The 19,292-nt window shown below is 39.2% G+C and overlaps 1 protein-coding gene and 1 pseudogene across 1 annotated transcript in view; one reads left to right on the forward strand and one right to left on the reverse strand.

Annotated features, from left to right (window-relative positions):
- Positions 1 to 19,292, reverse strand: part of IL31RA (interleukin 31 receptor A) — an 88,015-nt gene that overhangs the window by 48,506 nt on the left and 20,217 nt on the right. Inside the window, exon 2 of the mRNA XM_032844038.1 lies at positions 2,325 to 2,415. Coding sequence (XP_032699929.1) covers positions 2,325 to 2,382 — 58 coding nt within the window. The 5' untranslated portion in view covers positions 2,383 to 2,415. The remainder of the gene's footprint in view (positions 1 to 2,324; positions 2,416 to 19,292) is intronic.
- On the forward strand, positions 3,523 to 6,058 carry LOC116863971 (annotated as a pseudogene).

The following is a 19,292-nucleotide window of genomic DNA, read 5'->3' on the forward strand; positions in this document are numbered from 1 at the left end:
ATTCTTACTTTGTCTTGCATTGGCTGAATTCAGAACCAGCCACAAAAACCAAGGTAGAAACAGATCCTTATGGATCCAAACACACCCTGGTAAAAACTCAGTGTCTTTACTTTCCCAGTCTTCCCTGAATACCTCCCTTCACTCCTTCAGAAGCTGTAATTAACATATATAAGAGCCATAAGTCAGAAAAGGAATCAAGTATCTGGCTCCCAGAATCAGAACCATCTGGTTCCCCAGGTATCAGGAAAAGAGAAAATGGTTTTAAAAATGATTTTCCAGGGGTGCCTGGGGGCTCAGTCATTAAGCATCTGCCTTGACTCAGGTCATGACCCCAGGGTCCTGGGATACAGTCCCACATCAAGTCCTGCATCAAACAAACAAACAACAAAATAAAACAAAACAAAACAAAACAAAAACCAGTTTATTAATGCTTGCAGTGCATATCATTCAGGAGAAACCTCAATGAAAAGCAATTAGAAGAGGTGGTTAGATCTTGGGCTCACATAGCATCTTAATAAAAATACAATAAATTTGTGCAGACCAGACAAGACAAAGGAAAACGAATTTAGCTTTCCGAGAGTAGGAAACTACAAGAAGGTAAATACGTGTGGGAAACTAATGCAGCAGGCTTCATTTTTGCATCTGTTGATTCTCCTCTGCCTCCACAACAAAATAATCCCATGTCAAAGTAGCGTATTTTGGAATGGAATATTTTAATCCCTTACTCTAATATTATAGAACACATTTGTGATAAATAAAATGTACATTCAGTAGTATTTCTAGTGCTCATCAATATCTCCCCTTCTTGGACATGCAGCAAGATCTTACGTTCTTGTCCCCTTGAAATTAGGCATGGCCATGTGAGAGGATCATTTAAGTTGTGGTGCATCATTCTCCTTTCTCTTCTTCCTCTGTTCCTGCACACCCTGCAAATCCATGCTGAGATGATAGCATCTTAGGGTGGCAGAGCCTTCGTCACCCTGGGCTCCTGCTTACCTCTAATGGACATACAGAGTTTGCTGTTTTAAACACTGAGATATGGGGCTTGCTTATTCTTGCAGCATAAACAACTTTCCCTGACTAATGTAAAAAATAGACAGTCTGCTCTGAAAATCCAGGATTCTAAGACTTGGGAGAAGAATTCATTTTATCAGTAGTTTTCTCTCTTCATGTGTTCTCATGACCTTAATACTCTAGAGTACTTGCCAGTACTCTTGGGTCTTTATAAAACTCCTAAGCACCACAGGTATATCCCAGGGGGCTACAAGGCAGTCCATGCCAGAGGAGAGGTCTGGAAGATGTTATCTGTGAGTTACGACTGCCTCTTGGTCACCCCAATTACTACATGTTACAGTTTCAATTATATATGCTCAAATTCATATGTTGAAGCCCCAACCCCCACTGCCTCAGAAAGTGACTCTAATTTGGAGATAAGGTTTTTAAGGTTTTAGTTACCATTGAGACCATAAGGTTTTAGTTACCATTGAGACCATTAGTTACCGTTAAGTTACCATTAAGGTAGGCCCTAATACAATCCAGCTGGTGTTCTTATAAGAGAAGGAGATTAAGACACACAGAGGGATGACCATACAAAGAGGAAACAAGAAGAATGCTATTTATGCCCCAAGGAGAGAGGTGTCAGGAAATCAACTCCATGGGCACCTTGATCTTGGACTTCCAGCCTCCAGGACTATGAAAAAATATATTTCTGCTGTTTAAGCTACTCAATGTGTAGTAATGAGAGCCCTAGCAAACTGATACATGACATGATGCCTTCTCTACATTCCCAGTACCCAATCCCCACTTTTCCTCTCTGGTCCTAATTCTTCTAAATATAAGATGCAATCAAAGTAATGGATAATAAATCTGCAAGGCCCATAGTCTTAAGTTGTCCCATAGTCTTACGTTGGAACATTGTAAGATATGTTATGTCATCATTTCCCTTTATATCCTTGGAAATTATTGAAAATACTGTGGTTATATATTTTTGTTTTTATGTTGTGTTTTACATGAAATTACTGTTCCTATCATAAAAACTATTGAGATAAGAACTTACTACCACTCTAACACAGTGGATCTTGGCCTTTTGGGGGTCATATCTTCCTCTTAAACTATGATAGGCCATCTTGCCAAAGTTGCACACACATATGTATACATCAACATGCACGCACCCATCCACAGAAATTCAGGGAGTTCACAAATCCCCTGTTGTTCATCCACATATGCCCAAGGTCCAGGAGTCCCTTTGCACTCCAATTCACAGTTCTTGTCCAAAGAATTTAGTAAGAATCATATAATCCATAAAAGGGCACCTGTCAACCTACCTGCCAGGCTGAATTTGCAGAGTAGAAGGAGCAGCCACAGCGCCCACACCCCCATCATCCCCAAGTTAATGCAGGCAGGCTGAGGAGAGAACTGAAAACGTCATCAGTCAGGATTTCCTATCTCTTTTAAATAACTCTATTTCCAGCGACAAACAGATTCTGGGGGTTTTAAGGGAGAGTCTTTGTTTTTTGTTTTTTGTTTTTTCCTGACTTTCTTTTTAATTTATATTTTTGGCTCTCATCGCATGGACCCCTTCACAATTTCTTCATCGGCCCCAGTCAACATTTAATTTACCCAAAATTCATTCCACTATGTAACACGAAAAGTACACCAGCCACCAAGAAAAAAAGTACTGCGAGTTGTATAGATCAGAGACCATCATGTCTGCCTCAGGCCTGAGGCACCGCAGCCAGATGGAACGACTCCTAATTTCTGGAAAGTGCCATGATATTTCACATCCCCATGCTTTGCTCATGTGGTTCCTTCTGCCTACAATGTCCTTTCCCCCTCATTCTTTGCAAATGCCACGTCCACTGTAGCACATGTCACACAGAATGATGTTTAGCACTTTACTTGTTGGCTTCTGTACACAGAGCTTCTGCCTAGGGAAGCTCTTCTTACTCCTTTCTAAAGTCTAAGTATTTAAGCACCTACTGGTACGTGATAGACATACAATATTGTTAACAGAATCAATTAGAACAAAAAGGCTGCTGACTCTATGTCTCATCCCACAAAGAGATGGTGGGATAATCTAAGGATAAAGCAAATGTAAAAGTAATCACTCATTTCTGGAAGAAATAAAGGACTCCACATGTCATCTGACAGATCATTATAGGAAAAAAGAAAAAGATTTCTCAACAAAAGAAATCATTTGAGAAAAATTCACATGCATCATTTCTGGAGAAAACCACCAGGTTAAAATTTTCTCATATACAAACCAATTGAAATATCTTACTAACTGAAAATGCCCAAAGCAATAAAGCAGAATGAGAACTTGGGTCTGTAATGGTAAAAATACTATCAGGAAACAATAAGAGACTGGTTACATAATGGCAATACTAACTACCTGTTACTCAATAGCAGTAGTTACTCTTTCAGGAAATTACCATTTTAATTTAAATGAGCACAAAACAAAGAGAAATTTTAAAATTTTTAAATGAAGAGTAAGTGTGTTCTTCAAAATTAGTTGTAACACTAATGGCGTTTGTCAGTGCCTAACTATTCAGAACATTGTCTTAATTTTCTCCATTTCTTACCTAGAAGACATGCCTTTATACTAGTCCTAAAATCATTCTGGAAATCATTCTGGAAAGGGAAGGAGGCCCTACCATGAAAACTGTATAAAAACTATGATGCTCAAATTCTCAATAAATGAATAATTATGGATGTGAAAACTAAAATTATTATTCTGACAAGGGATTTTAATTTAAAGAAATTATCAGTATTAACTATTGAATAAAACATTTTACAATTAATGATTACTGCTTGCCTCCTTTAAAATGAGAATACTCATCTATTATTTGTGAATTTAAAAAATCCTTCTCAAAAAATCATCAGTACTAAATCACACTCAGAGACAAAACTAGAAAAAATTGCAGTAGTTGCAGAGAGGGCCATTCTAGAAGTTGACACTGCCCAAGTGCTCTAATCCTGGCACCCCCTTGACTCATCTGGTGATCTCAAGTATTCTCTTATTCACTCATCAGTGTCCCAGCCACATTAGGTGTTTAGAATAAAAGATGATCCTGTCTCCAACCTCACTCTAGTTCAGTGGTTTTTAACAAGGAGAAGGGAGTCAGAAGATGGAGAGGATACCAAAGTGAACCACTGTAACTAATGGCTCCATATCAATTATCCCTCCAAATGGGTTTGAGAAGGAAAAAGAGTTGAGAACCATGATCTACTTGCAGAGACAGAAGCATGGATACTAATAGCAAATATCACATTAAGTGCAACAAGTGTGCAGAGCATCTGTGAGAAATGAGCCAATGACTATGGAAAGCTAACAAGTGGTGATGAATAATGATGCCCCTCATTCCACCACTTCCCTGGCCCTCCAGTGCTTCTTCCACTTCCCTTCACACACCAGAGGACCATCACAATGTGACTGCTTATGGGTAGTAAACAGGAACTAATCTGAGGTGCCTCTAAGGAACTTAGAAATAAGTTCAAATGGGAGTTCAACTAGCAAAATCAGTGCACAAAAGCCATCCTAGTTATCTGTGGGAGTAAATCAGGGGGTAAATATGCAGTTGTAGAGTTTGAGTTCACTCTAAACTCTGGCCAAGGAAATCTGGGCATAATCTCAGACAGGTGGATCTGGAAAATAATTATCATCATTTAGTTGCAGGAAACTACTTGACTGATTATATCTTAAATGAAAGGAGACTTTGAGGACCCAAAGGACAGGTCCCCTCAGACTTTCAAATGTTGACGGTTAAAAAAAGGAGAAGTTGGCAGAATTTATCCAGTACTATCTCCTGGAGGAAATGATGAAATTTCCTGGTACTGGAGTGATATACTCCAAAACAGGGAAACCCATCAGACCTAATCACAGTCTTGATGATAGAAAACTCAAAACCAAAATCTTCACCATGGCTGTGATGCTGTGAAGCCTTCTTTGATAATTAAGGGAGAAGACCGTGAACAAGAGACTTGAGTCATTAGAAAGACTACCCTCAGGGTGCCTGGGTGGCTTAGTCAGTTAGCAACTGACTCTTGGTTTCGGCTCTGGTAATGATCTCAGGGTTGTGAGAGGGAGCCCTGAGCCAGGCTCCATGCTCAGCAGGGAATCTGCTTGAGGATTCTCTCCCTCTGCCCCTCGCCCTACTCAGGCTCACTCCCATACTCACTCTCGCTCTCTCTTTTTAAAATAAACGTTTAAAGAAAAGAATCCTCCCCACTCTCTTTGAGCACAGTAAAGGTGTCCCCTGTTCTCAGGAAAGTAGTCATATCCTTAGTGCCTCTTCTGATAAGAAAATTAGAATTCATAGTTTAAAATCGGGGAAAACTCCGAAGGAATTTTGTGTCCATCCCTCCTTCATTAGTGAAGCTACTTTGACATAAGATGGACTTTGTGCATCTTCTGATTGCCCTGTAAAGATGTGGAATATGAAGACTACAGAATGTTCAAATAACTTTAAAGCCCTGGGCAGAGCTACAGGGACAGGTACCATGGTCAACAATGTGATGCTGCTTCCTAAAACCCAGAGTACTTTGTGGCATGCGCCAGATGAAATAACAGTGGTCACCATGACCTTGCATTGGCAGATTGTCAGAAGCTTCAGCTCTTTGAGAGAGGTGGTGGTGAATTTGCTTGCTGCGCCCTCCCCCTCCATGGTGAATGGATATACTGTGTCAGGGAGGACTTTGTGCTCTACCGTATTAGCACAGTCACTGGCAAACTGCAGAGAACTTTCTTTCATGAAAAAGGTGTGATTGGGTGCCTGGGTGGCTCAGTGGGTTAAGCCGCTGCCTTTGGCTCAGGTCATGATCTCGGGATCCTGGGATTGAGTCCCGCATCGGGCTCTCTGCTCAGCGGGGAGCCTCCTTCCCTCTCTCTCTCTCTCTGCCTGCCTCTCCGTCTACTTGTGATCTCTCTCTGTCAAATAAATAAATAAAATCCTTAAAAAAAAAAGAAAGAAAAAGGTGTGATTGGTATCCCACATCACCCTCATCCAAACCTACTGCTACCTATAGTGAGGATGGACTCCTAAAGCTCTGGAGACCCTAATTCCACTTTTCTTTTAAAGAGCATGTATTTAAGTGAAGACATATTCATGTATTGCTTTTTTTTTTCTTTTTGGCTACCTTTTCTCAACAATTATCTGAATTTAGGCACAAGAATAATCTTTTGAAAATTCATGTTCAGAAAAAAAAACAAAAACAAAAACAAAAATGAGTAATTCAGCCTCCCTAAATCTGAGCAATTCTGGGGCGTAGAAAGACTCTGGGCTCTAGAAAATTCACAAAGATTATGCCATGCTGTGGGGGAAATCAAATCATTTCCTGAATTCCCCAGGTCATCAGCCCTAACTTCTAAATGTAGCAGTTTTGAACAACTGTCTTCAGTAAAAAGTCACTTCCTGAAATATAATTTCTCATTAGTGGGACCTCATTTGAATACAGCATTTAATGGAGATGCCCAGAATTCTCAAACACCACTACGAATATTCCACACATTGGACTAAAGGACTCTTAGAATACACAGTGATGCCACTTAAGTAACCTGTGGTATCTTATCTTTAAAGTGTAAACCCAATAGTAGCTACTGTTATGAGAAGAAGGATTGAAAACAAATCCAAGCAATTACTGCTGACTATGCACAGTGCCTGTGGATAGACAAGAAGCAGGGAAAAAAAAGGAGGAGATGCTTCATCTTCCAGTTTCTCTTTAAAATGTTAGCATGTGAAGATGGCAGAGAAGTAGCAGGCTGAGATGATATCAGGTAGCAGGAAATCAGCTAGATTATCAAACCATTCTGAACACCTACAAATCCAACAGGAGATCAAAGAGAAGAGGAGCAGCAATTCTAGAAGCAGAAAATTGACCACTTTCTGAAAGGTAGGACCTGTGGAGAAGTGAATTCAAAGAGACAGGAAGATGGACCGTGCGGGGAGGGGCCAGCTCCCAGCAAGCAGCGGAGCAATGGAGCACAAAATCAGAACTTTTAAAAGTCTGCTCCACTGATAGACATTGCTCCAGAGTCTAAGCCAGGGTGAAGCCCATGTGGGGACAGCATTGACCCAGGTTCCACAGGGTCACAGAAGGATCGGGGGTGTCTGAGTGTTGCGGAGCTTGCAGGTATTAGAGCGGGGAAGCCGGCTACAGAGACAGAGCCAAGGAGTGAGCTCTCAACTCGGGGTTACCTTAAACTGTGATCTGTGGCACAGTCAGACCAATGCTCTGTGAGCAGAGACACCACAAGATCCAGGGAGACCCCCCTGGAAGAGCGCAGGAATCTGCTAGGTTTGGAGACTCTAGGTGGGGCTGTATGCCAGAGACAGAGATGCTTGGTCACAGGCTAGGTGAGCTCTGAGCGCAGCCAGAGGCCAGGGAGACAGGAGTGATTGAACGCTTTTCTCTGAGAGAACACTGAGGAGTGGGGTCCCAAGCTCTCAGCTCCTCCAGGCCAGAGATTGGGAGGCCACCATTTTCATTCCTGTCCTCCAGAACTCTATGGAAAGCGTTCAGGGAACAAAAGCTCCGGAAATTGAACCCGAGCGGATTACTTAGCCAGGCCCCTAGTAAGGGTGGTACAATTCCACCTTGGGCAAAGACACTTGAGAATCACTACAACAGGCCCCTCCCCCAGAAGGTCAGCAAGAAATCCAGCCAAGAGCAAGTTCACTTACCAGGCAGAATAGCAGAATTCCAGAGGAGGAGAAAGCAAAGCATGGAATTCATGGCTTTCTCCCCATGATTCTGTAGTCTTACAGAGTTAATTAAATTTTTTTAATTCTACTTTTTTCTTAAGCTAAAATTTTTTTAACTTTTACTCTTTCCTCTTTTAACATTTTTAACTAGTTTATCTTAACAACACCTTTCAGAAAAGAAATCTTTTTGAACCTTCATTATTATAGTCATATTTTATCCTACATTGTATCTAACTTTATTTTTTATATACACATAGGGTTTTTTCTTCTAAAAAAATTTGGGATACAACTTCTTCTAATAGATCAAAATATACCCTAAATCTAGCACAGGGCTTTGTTCTAGTCTCCAGTCTGAACAAATTCTTTCCACTTTCTTTTTCTTTATTCTCCCAACCAACTTATCTTATTAACTCCTTTTTTAGAAGTTTTTTTAAAAAAATTTCATCTTTATACTCATATTCCATCCTTTCATCGTGTTTACCCTTATTTTGTGTGTGTGTGTGTGTGTGTGTGTGTGTGTGTTTCTTTTTTCCTCATTCTTTAAAATTTTGGGAGGTAGTTTCTTCTAAGAGACCAAAATACTCCCAAAATTAAGTGGGTGACTCTGTTCTATTCACCAGTCTAATATATATATATATATATATATTCTTTTTTATATTTTTTCTTTATTTTTTTTTTAATTTTTTTTTCCCCTGAACTTATTTTTACTCCCTCTCTTCCCCCCACCGATTTGGGGTTTCTTCTGACTTGCTTAAAGCACATTTTCCTGGGGTCTTTGCTATCCTTTTAGTACTTTATTCTCTCCTTCATATATTCTTATCTGGATAAAACAACAAGGCAGAAAAACTCACCACAAAAAAAAGAACAAGAGGCAGTACCAAAGGCTAGGGACCTAATCAATATGGACATTGGTAATATGTCAGATCTAGAGTTAAGAATGACGATTCTCAAGGTGCTAGCTAGGCTTGAAAAAGGCATGGAAGATATTAGAGAAACACTGGAGAAATAAAAGCCCATTCTGGAGAAATAAAAGAACTAAAATCTAACCAAGTTGAAATCAAAAAAGCTATTAATGAGGTGCAATAAAAAATGGAGGCTCTTACTGCTAGGATAAATAAGGCAGAAGAGAGAATTAGTGATATAGAAGACCAAATGACAGAGAATAAGGAAGCTGAGCAAAAAAGAGACAAACAAAATACTCAGCCACGAGGAGAGAATTCAAGAGATAAGTGATACCATAAGACAAAACAACATTAGAATAATTGGGATTCCAGAAGAAGAAGAAAGACAGAAGGGAGCAGAAGGTATACTGGAGAGAATTATTGTAGAGAATTTCCCTAATATGGCAAAGGAAACAAGCATCAAAATCCAGGAGGTGCAGAGAACCCTCCTCAAAATCAACAGGAATAGGTCCACACCCCATCATCAAATAGTAAAATTTACAAGTCTTAGCGACAAAGAGAAAATCCTCAAAGCAACCTGGGACAAGAAGTCTGTGACATACAATGGTAAAAATATTAGATTGGCAGCAGACTTATCCACAGAGACCTGGCAGGCCAGAAAGAGCTGGCATGATATATTCAGAGCACTAAACGAGAAAAACATGCAGCCAAGAATACTATATCCAGCTAAGCTATCATTGAAAATAGAAGGAGAGATTAAAAGCTTCCAGGACAAACAAAAACTGAAAGAATTTGCAAACACCAAGCCAGCTCTACAGGAAATACTGAAAGGGGTCCTCTAAGCAAAGAGAGAGCCTAAAAGTAGTAGATCAGAAAGGAACAGAAACAATATACAAAAACAGTCACCTTACAGGCAATACAATGGCACTAAATACATATCTCTCACTAGTTGCCCTGAATGTAAATGGGCTAAATGCTCCAACCAAAAGACACAGGGTATCAGAATGGATTAAAAAACAAAACCCATCAATATACTGTCTATAAGAAACTCATTTTAGACACAAAGACACCTCCAGATTTAAAGTGAGGGGGTGGAAAACAATTTACCATGCTAATGGGCATCAAAAGAAAGCTGGGGTGGCAATCCTCATATCAGATAAATCAAATTTTAAGCCAAAGACCATAATAAGAGATGAGGAAGGACACTATATCATACTCAAAGGGTCTGTCCAACAAGAAGATCTAAAAATTTTATATATCTATGCCCTTAACATGGGAGCAGCTAACTATATAAACCAATTAATAACAAAATCAAAGAAACACATCAATAATAATACAATAAGAGTAGGGGACTTTAACACTCCCCTCACTGAAATGGACAGATCATCCAAGCAAAAGATCAACAAGGAAATAAAGACCTTAAATGACACACTGGACCAGATGGACGTAACAGATATATTCAGAACATTCCATCCCAAAGCAACAGAATACACATTCTTCTCTAGTGCACATGGAACATTCTCCAGAATAGATCACATCCTGGGTCACAAATCAGGTCTCAACCAGTATCAAAAGATTGGGATCATTCCCTGCATATTTTCAGACCACAATGCTCTGAAGCTAGAACTAAATCACAGAGGAAATTTGGAAAGAACCCAAATACATGGAGGCTAAAGAGCATCCTTCTAAAGAATGAATGGGTCAACGAGGAAATTAAAGAAGAATTGAAAAAAATTCATGGAAACAAAGGATAATGAAAACACAACAGTTCAAAATCTGTGGGACACAGCAAAGGCAGTCCTGAGAGGAAAATATATAGTGATACAAGCCTTTCTCAAGAAACAAGAAAGGTCTCAAATACATAACCTAACCCTACACCTAAAGGAGCTGGAGAAAGAACAACAAAGAAAGCCTAACCCAGCAGGAGAAGAGAAATAATATAGATCAGAGCAGAAATCAATGAAATAGAAACCAAAAAACAAACAAACAAATAAAAAACCAGTAGAACGAATCAACAAAAGTAGGAGCTGGTTCTTTGAAAGAATTAATAAGATTGATAAACCCCTGGCCAGACTTCTCAAAAAGAAAAAGGACCCAAATAAATAAAATCATCAATGAAAGAGGAGAGATCACAACCAACACCAAAGAAATACAAACAATTATAAGAACATATTATGAGCAGCTGTACGCCAGCAAATTTGACAATCTGGAAGAAATTGATGCATTCCCAGAGACATATAAACTACCACAACTGAACCAGGAAGAAATAGAAAACCTGAACAAACCCATAACCAGTAAGGAGATTGAAGCAGTCATCAGAAATCTTCAAACGGGGCACCTGGGTGGCTCAGTGGGTTAAGCCTCAGCCTTCAGCTTGGGTCATGATCTCAGGGTCCTGGGATTGAGCCCCGCATCCGGCTCCCTGCTCACCAGGAAGCCTGCTTCCCCTTCTCTCTCTCTCTCTCTCTCTCTGCCTGCTACTCTGCCTCCCTGTGATCTCTGTCTCTCTGTCAAATAAATAAAATCTTTAAGAACTCCTCAAATTCAACACACGCAAAACAGATAATCATGAAAGAAAGAAAGAAAGAAAGAAAGAAAGAAAGAAAGAAAGAAAGAAAGAAAGAAAGAAATCTCCAAAAAAATAAGAGCCCAGGGCCAGATGGCTTCCCAGGGGAATTCTACCAAACATTTAAAGAAGAATTAATTCCTATTCTCCTGAAACTGTTCCAAAAAATAGAAATGGAAGGAAAACTTCCCAGTTCATTTTATGAAGCCAGCATTACCTTGATCCCAAAACAATACAAGGATCCCATAAAAAAGAGAATTACAGAGCAATATCCTTGATGAACATAGATGCAAAAATTCTCACCAAAATACCAGCCAATAGGATCCAACAGTACATTAAAAGGATTATTCACCACGACCAAGTGGGATTTATTCCAGGGATGCAAGGTTGGTTCAACATCTGTAAATCAATCAGTGTGATACATTAATAAAAGAAAGAACAAGAACTATATGATACTCTCAATAGATGCTGAAAAAGCATTTGACAAAGTACAGCATCCTTTCCTGATCAAAACTCTTCAAAGTGTAGGATTAGAGGGTACATACCTCAGTATCATCAAAGCCATCTATGAAAAACCCACTGTGAATACCATTCTCAATGGAGAAAAACTGAGAGCTTTTCCGCTGAGGTCAGGAACATGGCAGGGATGTCCATTATCACCACTGCTATTCAACATAGTACTAGAAGTCCTAGCCTCAGCAATCAGACAACAATAAGAAATTATAGGCATCCAAATTGGCAAAGAAGTCATCAAACTATCACTCTTTGCAGATGATATGATACTTTATGTGGAAAACCCAAAAGACTTCACTCCAAATTTGCTAGAACTTGTACAGGAATTCAGTAAAGTGTCAGGATATAAAATCAATGCACAGAAATCAGTTGCATTTCTTTACACCAACAACAAGACAGAAGAAAGAGAAATTAAGGACTTAATCCCATTTACAATCGCACCCAAAACCATAAGATACCTAGGAATAAACCTAACCAAAGAGACTAATAATCTATACTCAGAAAACTATAAAGTACTCATGAAAGAAATTGAGGAAGACACAAAGACATAGAAAAATGTTCCATGCTCATGGATTGGAAGAACAAATATTGTGAAAATGTCTATGCTACCTAAAGCAACCTACATATTTAATGCAATGCCTATCAAAATCCTATCCATTTTTTTTTCAAAGAAATGGAACAAATAATCCTAAAATTTATATGGAACCAGAAAAGACCTCCAATAGCCAGAGGAATGTTGAAAAAGAAAGCCAAAGTTGGTGGCATCACAATTCCAGACTTCAAGCTCTATTACAAAGCTGTGATCATCAAGACAGTATGGTACTGGCACAAAAACAGACACATAGATCAATGGAACAGAATAGAGAGCCCAGAAATAGACCCTCAACTCTATGGTCAACTAATCTGTGACAAAGCAGGAAAGAATGTCCAATGGAAAAAAGGCAGTCTCTTCAATAAATGGTGTTGGGAAAATTGGACAGCCACTTCATAAAAATGAAACTGGACCATTTCCTTACACCACACATGAAAATAGACTCAAAATGGAGGAAGGACCTCAATGTGAGAAAGGAATCCATCAAAATCCTTGAGGAGAACACAGGCAGCAACCTCTTCGACCTCAGCCGCAGCAACTTCTTCCTAGGAACATCGCCAAAGGCAAGGGAACCAAGGCCAAAATGAACTATTGGGACTTCATCAAGATCAAAAGCTTTTGCACAGCAAAGGAAACAGTCAACAAAATCAAAAGACAACTGACAGAATGGGAGAAGATATTTGCAAATGACATATCAGATAAAGGGCTAGTATCCAAAATCTGTAAAGAACTTATCAAGCTTAACACCCAAAAAACAAATAATCCAATCAAGAAATGGGCAGAGGACATGAACAGACATTTCTGCAAAGAAGACATCCAGATGGCCAACAGACACATGAAAAAATGCTCCACATCACTCGGCATCAGGGAAATACAAATCAAAACCATAATGAGATACCACCTCACACCAGTCAGAATGGCTAAAATTAACAAGTCAGGAAATGACAGATGCTGTTGAGGATGCGGAGAAAGGGGAACCCTCCTACACTGTTGGTGGGAATGCAAGCTGGTGCAACCATTCTGGAAAACAGCATGGAGGTTCCTCAAAAAGTTGAAAATAGAGCTACCCTATGACCCAGCAATTGCACTACTGTATATTTACCCTAAAGATACAAATGCAGTGATCTGAAGTGGCACGTACACCTGAATGTTTATAGCAGCAATGTCCACAATAGCCAAACTATGGAAAGAACCTAGATTTCCATCAACAGACGAATGGATCAAGAAGAGGTGGTATATATATACAATGGAATACCATGCAGCCATCAAAAGAAATGAAATCTTGCCATTTGTGATGATGTGGATAGAACTAGAGGGTATTATGCTTAGCGAAATAAGTCAATCAGAGAAAGACAACTATCATATGATCTCCCTGATTTGAGGAAGTTGAGAGGCAACTTGGGGGGCTTGGGGGGTAGGAAAAGAATAAAGAGATAACATCAAGAGGAAGACAAACAATAAGAGACTCTTAATCTCACAAAACAAACTGAGGGTTGCTGGGGGGAGGGGGGAGGGAGAGGGAGGTGGGGTTATGGACAGTGGGAAAGGTATGTGTTATGGTGAGTGTTGTGACGTGTGTAAACCTAGTGATTCACAGATCTGTACCCCTGGCACTAATAATACATTATATGTTAATTAAAAAATAAAAAAATTATATTAAAAAAATGTCAGCATGTTAAATTATCCCTGCCTTCCTGCATCCTGTCTCATATGACCAAAGCAAAAGCAATAGTGTGGGTGTTCTACTCTGTAGCAGTCCCTCATTATACACCCACCCCCAACACACACAAGTTGTCCTCTGGCAGTACAACAACACCCACTCAAGGCTGCATCCTGGATGCAAAGTTTCATCTGATTACACTTGTATGAAAATGTATCACTATGTGATTTTTCCCAGGGCTGGTCCTACTTTCAGTCATTCATTCACTTATTCATACATTCACCTAACAAATATATGTTGGTACTCATTCTGTGCCAGGAACCGTGCATAGCATGGAATCTGGTTTTTAAAGGATGGGCAAAAAAGGAATAAATTCTAGGTACAGCACTCTGGCCATGAATTTAATTAAGAAACTGTGAACTCCACAGATGGGAGGGAAGAAGCAAGCAGCAAGTTGCTCAGCCTCATTCAGTCCCTCTATATTCCTTAAGTATGTATGGTAATGAAAGTTAACTAGACTTACTGTGATTATTTCACAATATATACAAATATCAAATCATTAAGTGGTACACCTAAAACTAATATAATGTTACATATAATTATATATAAATTTTAAAAACTGGCAAAGAACCACAATGAACTTTAAAGGCTATAAACTCACTTGAGGTGCAGGATGCCTTCACACAAAGAACTTTCTGAGATGTTAGGAGGAAGACAGATGAAAACATAACCGTGACGTGATAGTGAGAGTCTACCAAATGCTGATTACATTACAAAATTTGTATCTTGCCCTCTTTTTAAAATAGATTTTTATTTATTTGAGAGAGAGAGAGAACACATGCATACATGCTCAAGCAAGGGGGGTGGTACAGAGGGAGAGGGAGAAGCAGGCTCTCCACTGAGCAGAGAGCCCAACATGGGGCCCCAGGCTCAAACCCAGGACCTTGGGATCCTGACCTGAGCTGCAGGCAGGTGCTTAACCATCTGAGCCACCCAGACGTCCCAAATCTTACCCTTTTAAAAAAATCACTGTGGGGGGACCTGGGTGGCTCAGTGGGTTAAAGCCTCTGCCTTCGGCTCAGGTCATGGTCCTAGGATCCTGGGATCGGGCCCCGCATCGGGCTCTCTGCCCGGTGGGGAGCCTGCTTCCTCCTCTCTCTCTGCCTGCCTCTCTGCCTACTTGTGATCTCTGTCAAATAAATAAGTAAAATATTTTTAAAAAATAAATAAAAAATAAAAAATCACTGTGGACTTGATATTATTATCTCCACCTTACAGATACGGAAGTTGAGGCTTAGTGATATTATGTAACCAGTCCAAAAATCATTTTTGGCATAGCTGGGATTCAAACTCATGACTGTCTTATTCCAAAGCCCAGACTCTTTCCACCAAAATCAAACAGTAGTTTGCAGTAGTTTGACAGTGATTTACTGTCCCTCAGCCCTCCTGCCACAAAATACCAGTACACAAAAAGGATGTTCTTTTGAAGCTCCTAGGTCTAATTTTCTCCAGCCAGAAAGATAATGAAGATGGACTCCTAAAGCTCTGGAGACCCTAATTCCACTTTTCTTTTAAAGAGCATGTATTTAAGTGAAGACATATTCATGTATTGCTTTCTTTTTAGACTACCTTTTCAACAATTATCTGAATTTAGGCACAAGAATAATCTTTTGAAAAGTCTTGTTCAAAAAAAAACAAACAAACCATCAGTCTCTTGAGGTCCAAATGAGGTAATTCAGCCTCCCTAAATCTGAGCAATTCTGGGGTGTAGCAAGGCTCTGGGCCCTAGAAGATTCACAGAAAGATATCCATTATATATATATTCACATATTTTCACCAGCCCCTGAACTTTGATCCCTATAATTCCCTACCCCTACCGCAGCAATTTAAAGTATTAACTGCCAAAAGATTAGATTTGCCCCAATTAGCGAAGACCAGTCTAACTAAGGAATAATTCATGTGGTGGGGCTCCGACCCATAATTTCACTGAAGAAAGCAGAAAAAGAACCTCACATAATATAAAAAGAAGCCTATTTGCAAGGGTTTGAGTTTCATCCGACTCCTCTAAAGGAACGTGGCACTCACCTTCCTGCAGTGTCCAAATGTCCTGCTGGTTCAAAAGCTCCCCACCAAAAGTGCTCTGTCCCCTACAGCACAAGTCAGCTCAGAGAGGGGAATTTGGAGTTCATCTGCATAGAGATGTGTGAATATTTCCTCTCTGGTTGTCTCAGAGCTTTCTCTTTGCTTTTAAGCAAAACCCAAGCCAGGGTGGCACTTAATCCATTTACGCTGGGAAATGAGGTGCATTACGGTAACTGGAAAAAAATCTCTCTTTGTGAGACTACTCAACTTTACAGGAAAAATGCCATCTGAAAGTGTCATAAACAATTAAAGGAAAAACTAAATTTTAAATTTTATGTTCAGGAAGTCCTTACAAATGTGGTAATGGGTGCAATGCTGAGAATATCTTTAACTGGAAAAGAGAAATATGTAGTCATGTGATTAGCTTTAAATGAAGAAGGGAGGAAGGGAAGAAAATAATAGTAGCTAACTCAGAAAAGATGTTTATAATAATTCTTTATGTGTAAAGCCCAAACTAAGCCATTTATTTCCCTAAGCTTCTTATTTAGCAGTTTATGATGATAATGATGATTAATAACATGTGGAGTTCTTATGGTATGTCAGGCACAGTACTAAGAACTTTAATTACCTCCTTGGATCTTCACAACAATCCGAAAACACTGATAGTATTTTTTTTATTAACATATAATGTATTATTTGTTTCAGGGGTACAGGTCTGTGATTCATCAGTCTTACACAATTCACAGCACTTACCATAGCACATACCCTCCCACTGACAGTATTTTTATTCCCATTTTACAGAGGAGGAAACTGAGGCCAAAACAATTGAGAAACTTGTCCAAAGTTAGTGATGGAACCAAGAAAGAAGCCAAGGCAGCCTGACCCTCAGTTTCCTAAAAATCAAAAGTTTAAATTACATAATTTCTAGGATTCCTGTGAGCACTATCATTCTACATTCTTTTGCAATGAACAAAATCATAAAGGATATAAAGACAAAGGAAAAGATTATGATGCAAAGGGAAAGAAATATAAGGGTTTTTTGGTTTTTTAAAAGATTTTATTTGAGAGAGTATGTGTGCGAGTGGGGGAGAGTGGTAGAAGGGCAGGAAGAGGGATGAGGAGAGTCAATTCTGAGCTCAACCCAGGACTTGATTCCCAGACCCTGAGACTATGAAACCAAGCGTTGGATGCCAACCAACTCAGCCACCCAAGTGCCTCAGAAACCTAAGTTTTAAAACAAGATATGTTTTTCAAACTCATGTTTCATTCTAAACCATCCCCCAAACTTCTTCAGGCAATGTTCCACTAAGTAAAAAGTTTAGCAGAAATAAGGAGAAAAGAGGTAGTCTCTTAAATAGTAGATTATAAGATATTAAAAACCCCATTGTAAGGTATCATCTAGCAGAACTAAACTTATGTATAAAGATAGCATCTCTTTAATCTGTTCAACCAGTTCTTTAGTAAACACCTATTATATGGGTCACACCTGACTAAAGTTGTTGGGTATGAAATAAAATTCTGGTTATTTGTTAAGCATAGACATTTATCTATATTCTCTCAGCAAACTCCACAAAAATTACAGGAAAGGTATAGAGCCACAAAACAAAACAAATGGGAGCAGAGACAGTAACACATAAAATGAAAGACGTCAATAAGTTTTTGAAAAATGAGAAGTGGGGAGTAATGTACTAGAAGTGTAATATCCATGCCAGATTTGAAGGATTAATACAAAAAATATTCTTATTAATAATTTTTCTATTGATTACATGTTGAAATACATTGGGCTAAATATATAACGATTTTACTTTTTTTTTTTTTTCTTTCAGTAGGCTCCACCCGCAGCATGGAGCCCAGTGCAGGGCTTGAACTCACAACACTGAGATCAAGACCTGCCTTGCCTCTACTAGCTCTCTCCACCCTTATTCCTCTTCTGAAAATCTTCAGCTATACTTTTATACTCTTAAAGTTTATAAATTATCCTTAGGTCATATATGCTTTTCCTATACCTTGATTCTAAAACTTAACACTACTAAAGAGCATTTCCAATATTATGATTATATAATTGATAATTGCAGCAGCATCAAGTAGTGTTTTACACAGACAGAAAGAGAAATGTAATCCTATACCCCTCAAATTGTCTGTTAGATTGAGAAAACTTCAAGAATCAAAGTCAACTGGATTATCTTTCCTAAACTCTAGTCCTCAAAATTATGCCATTTTTTTAAAAAGATTTTATTTATTTATCTAAGAGAGAGAGAGTGAGAAAGCATGAGAGGGGAGAAGATCAGAAGGAGAAGCAGACTCCCCATGGAGCAGGGACCCCGATGCAGAACTTGATCCCAGGACTCCAGGATCATGACCTGGAGCCGAAGGCAATTGCCCAACCAACTGAGCCACCCAGCGCCCCCTCACAATTATGCCATATTTATTCCTCCTACTTGGACAATGACTTTCTACTAGAGCTTTTCATTTTTCCTGAAGTTTTTGTCTTCTATTTTCTTATTGATATGAAGAGCCTAGACCTTCATCTAATACTAAAATCATCCAAATTCTTCATCATACATTTTGTTAAAATAAATCAATTTTCTTTCTGAAGCATCTTCTTTGAGCCAGCTACAATGAGGTTTTGGCAGCAGGAAGTAGATGCAACAGGAGGGGTGCATAGGAAGGAGGCGGCAGCAAGTCTCCTGAAAGAAGCTTAATTCTGAAATGAACACTGTGACAAAAGGACACACTGGTGGGATGCAAGGTAGAAGAGAGTGTGTCTATGTGTGATCTCAGAATTAAGAATGGGCTTGAAGACTAGAGTCCTCTCCACCTGACAGCCTCAATCTCTCCCTCTAAAATAGGAGAAACAACCATCTGCTAAGAAAAGGATCTAAGGATCTCATTTCTCTCATGATAGGAGCACAATAGGGACCAGATCCTACTGAGGACAAGGATAACTGAGTGACACCCAGGATCCTACACGGTTGAAGAAAGGGCTGGTGAAAAACATCCTGATTTCTGTGACATTCATCTGAAGACTTCTGTTCTTTACTATTTCAAGAGAAAATGACTATAGTATAAAATCAAGGAATATGTTCCTGGCACAGATCAAAGGGAGATTTCTGTTTTCATTATTATTTCCTTAACTAAACTCTTGACTCCCTCCTTCTTCCTGTTTTTAATAATTATAACAGGAGATAATTACACAGCAATCTGCAAATTAACTCTATTAAAACTGTAAGAATCTCTGGCAGCCTTTCTCATCTAAGCTCCTCATCTGAACTACAAA

The sequence above is a fragment of the Lontra canadensis genome, unplaced genomic scaffold (genome assembly GCF_010015895.1).
Source record: "Lontra canadensis isolate GAN:19392208 unplaced genomic scaffold, GSC_riverotter_1.0 scaffold4, whole genome shotgun sequence".
NCBI lineage: Eukaryota > Metazoa > Chordata > Mammalia > Carnivora > Mustelidae > Lontra > Lontra canadensis.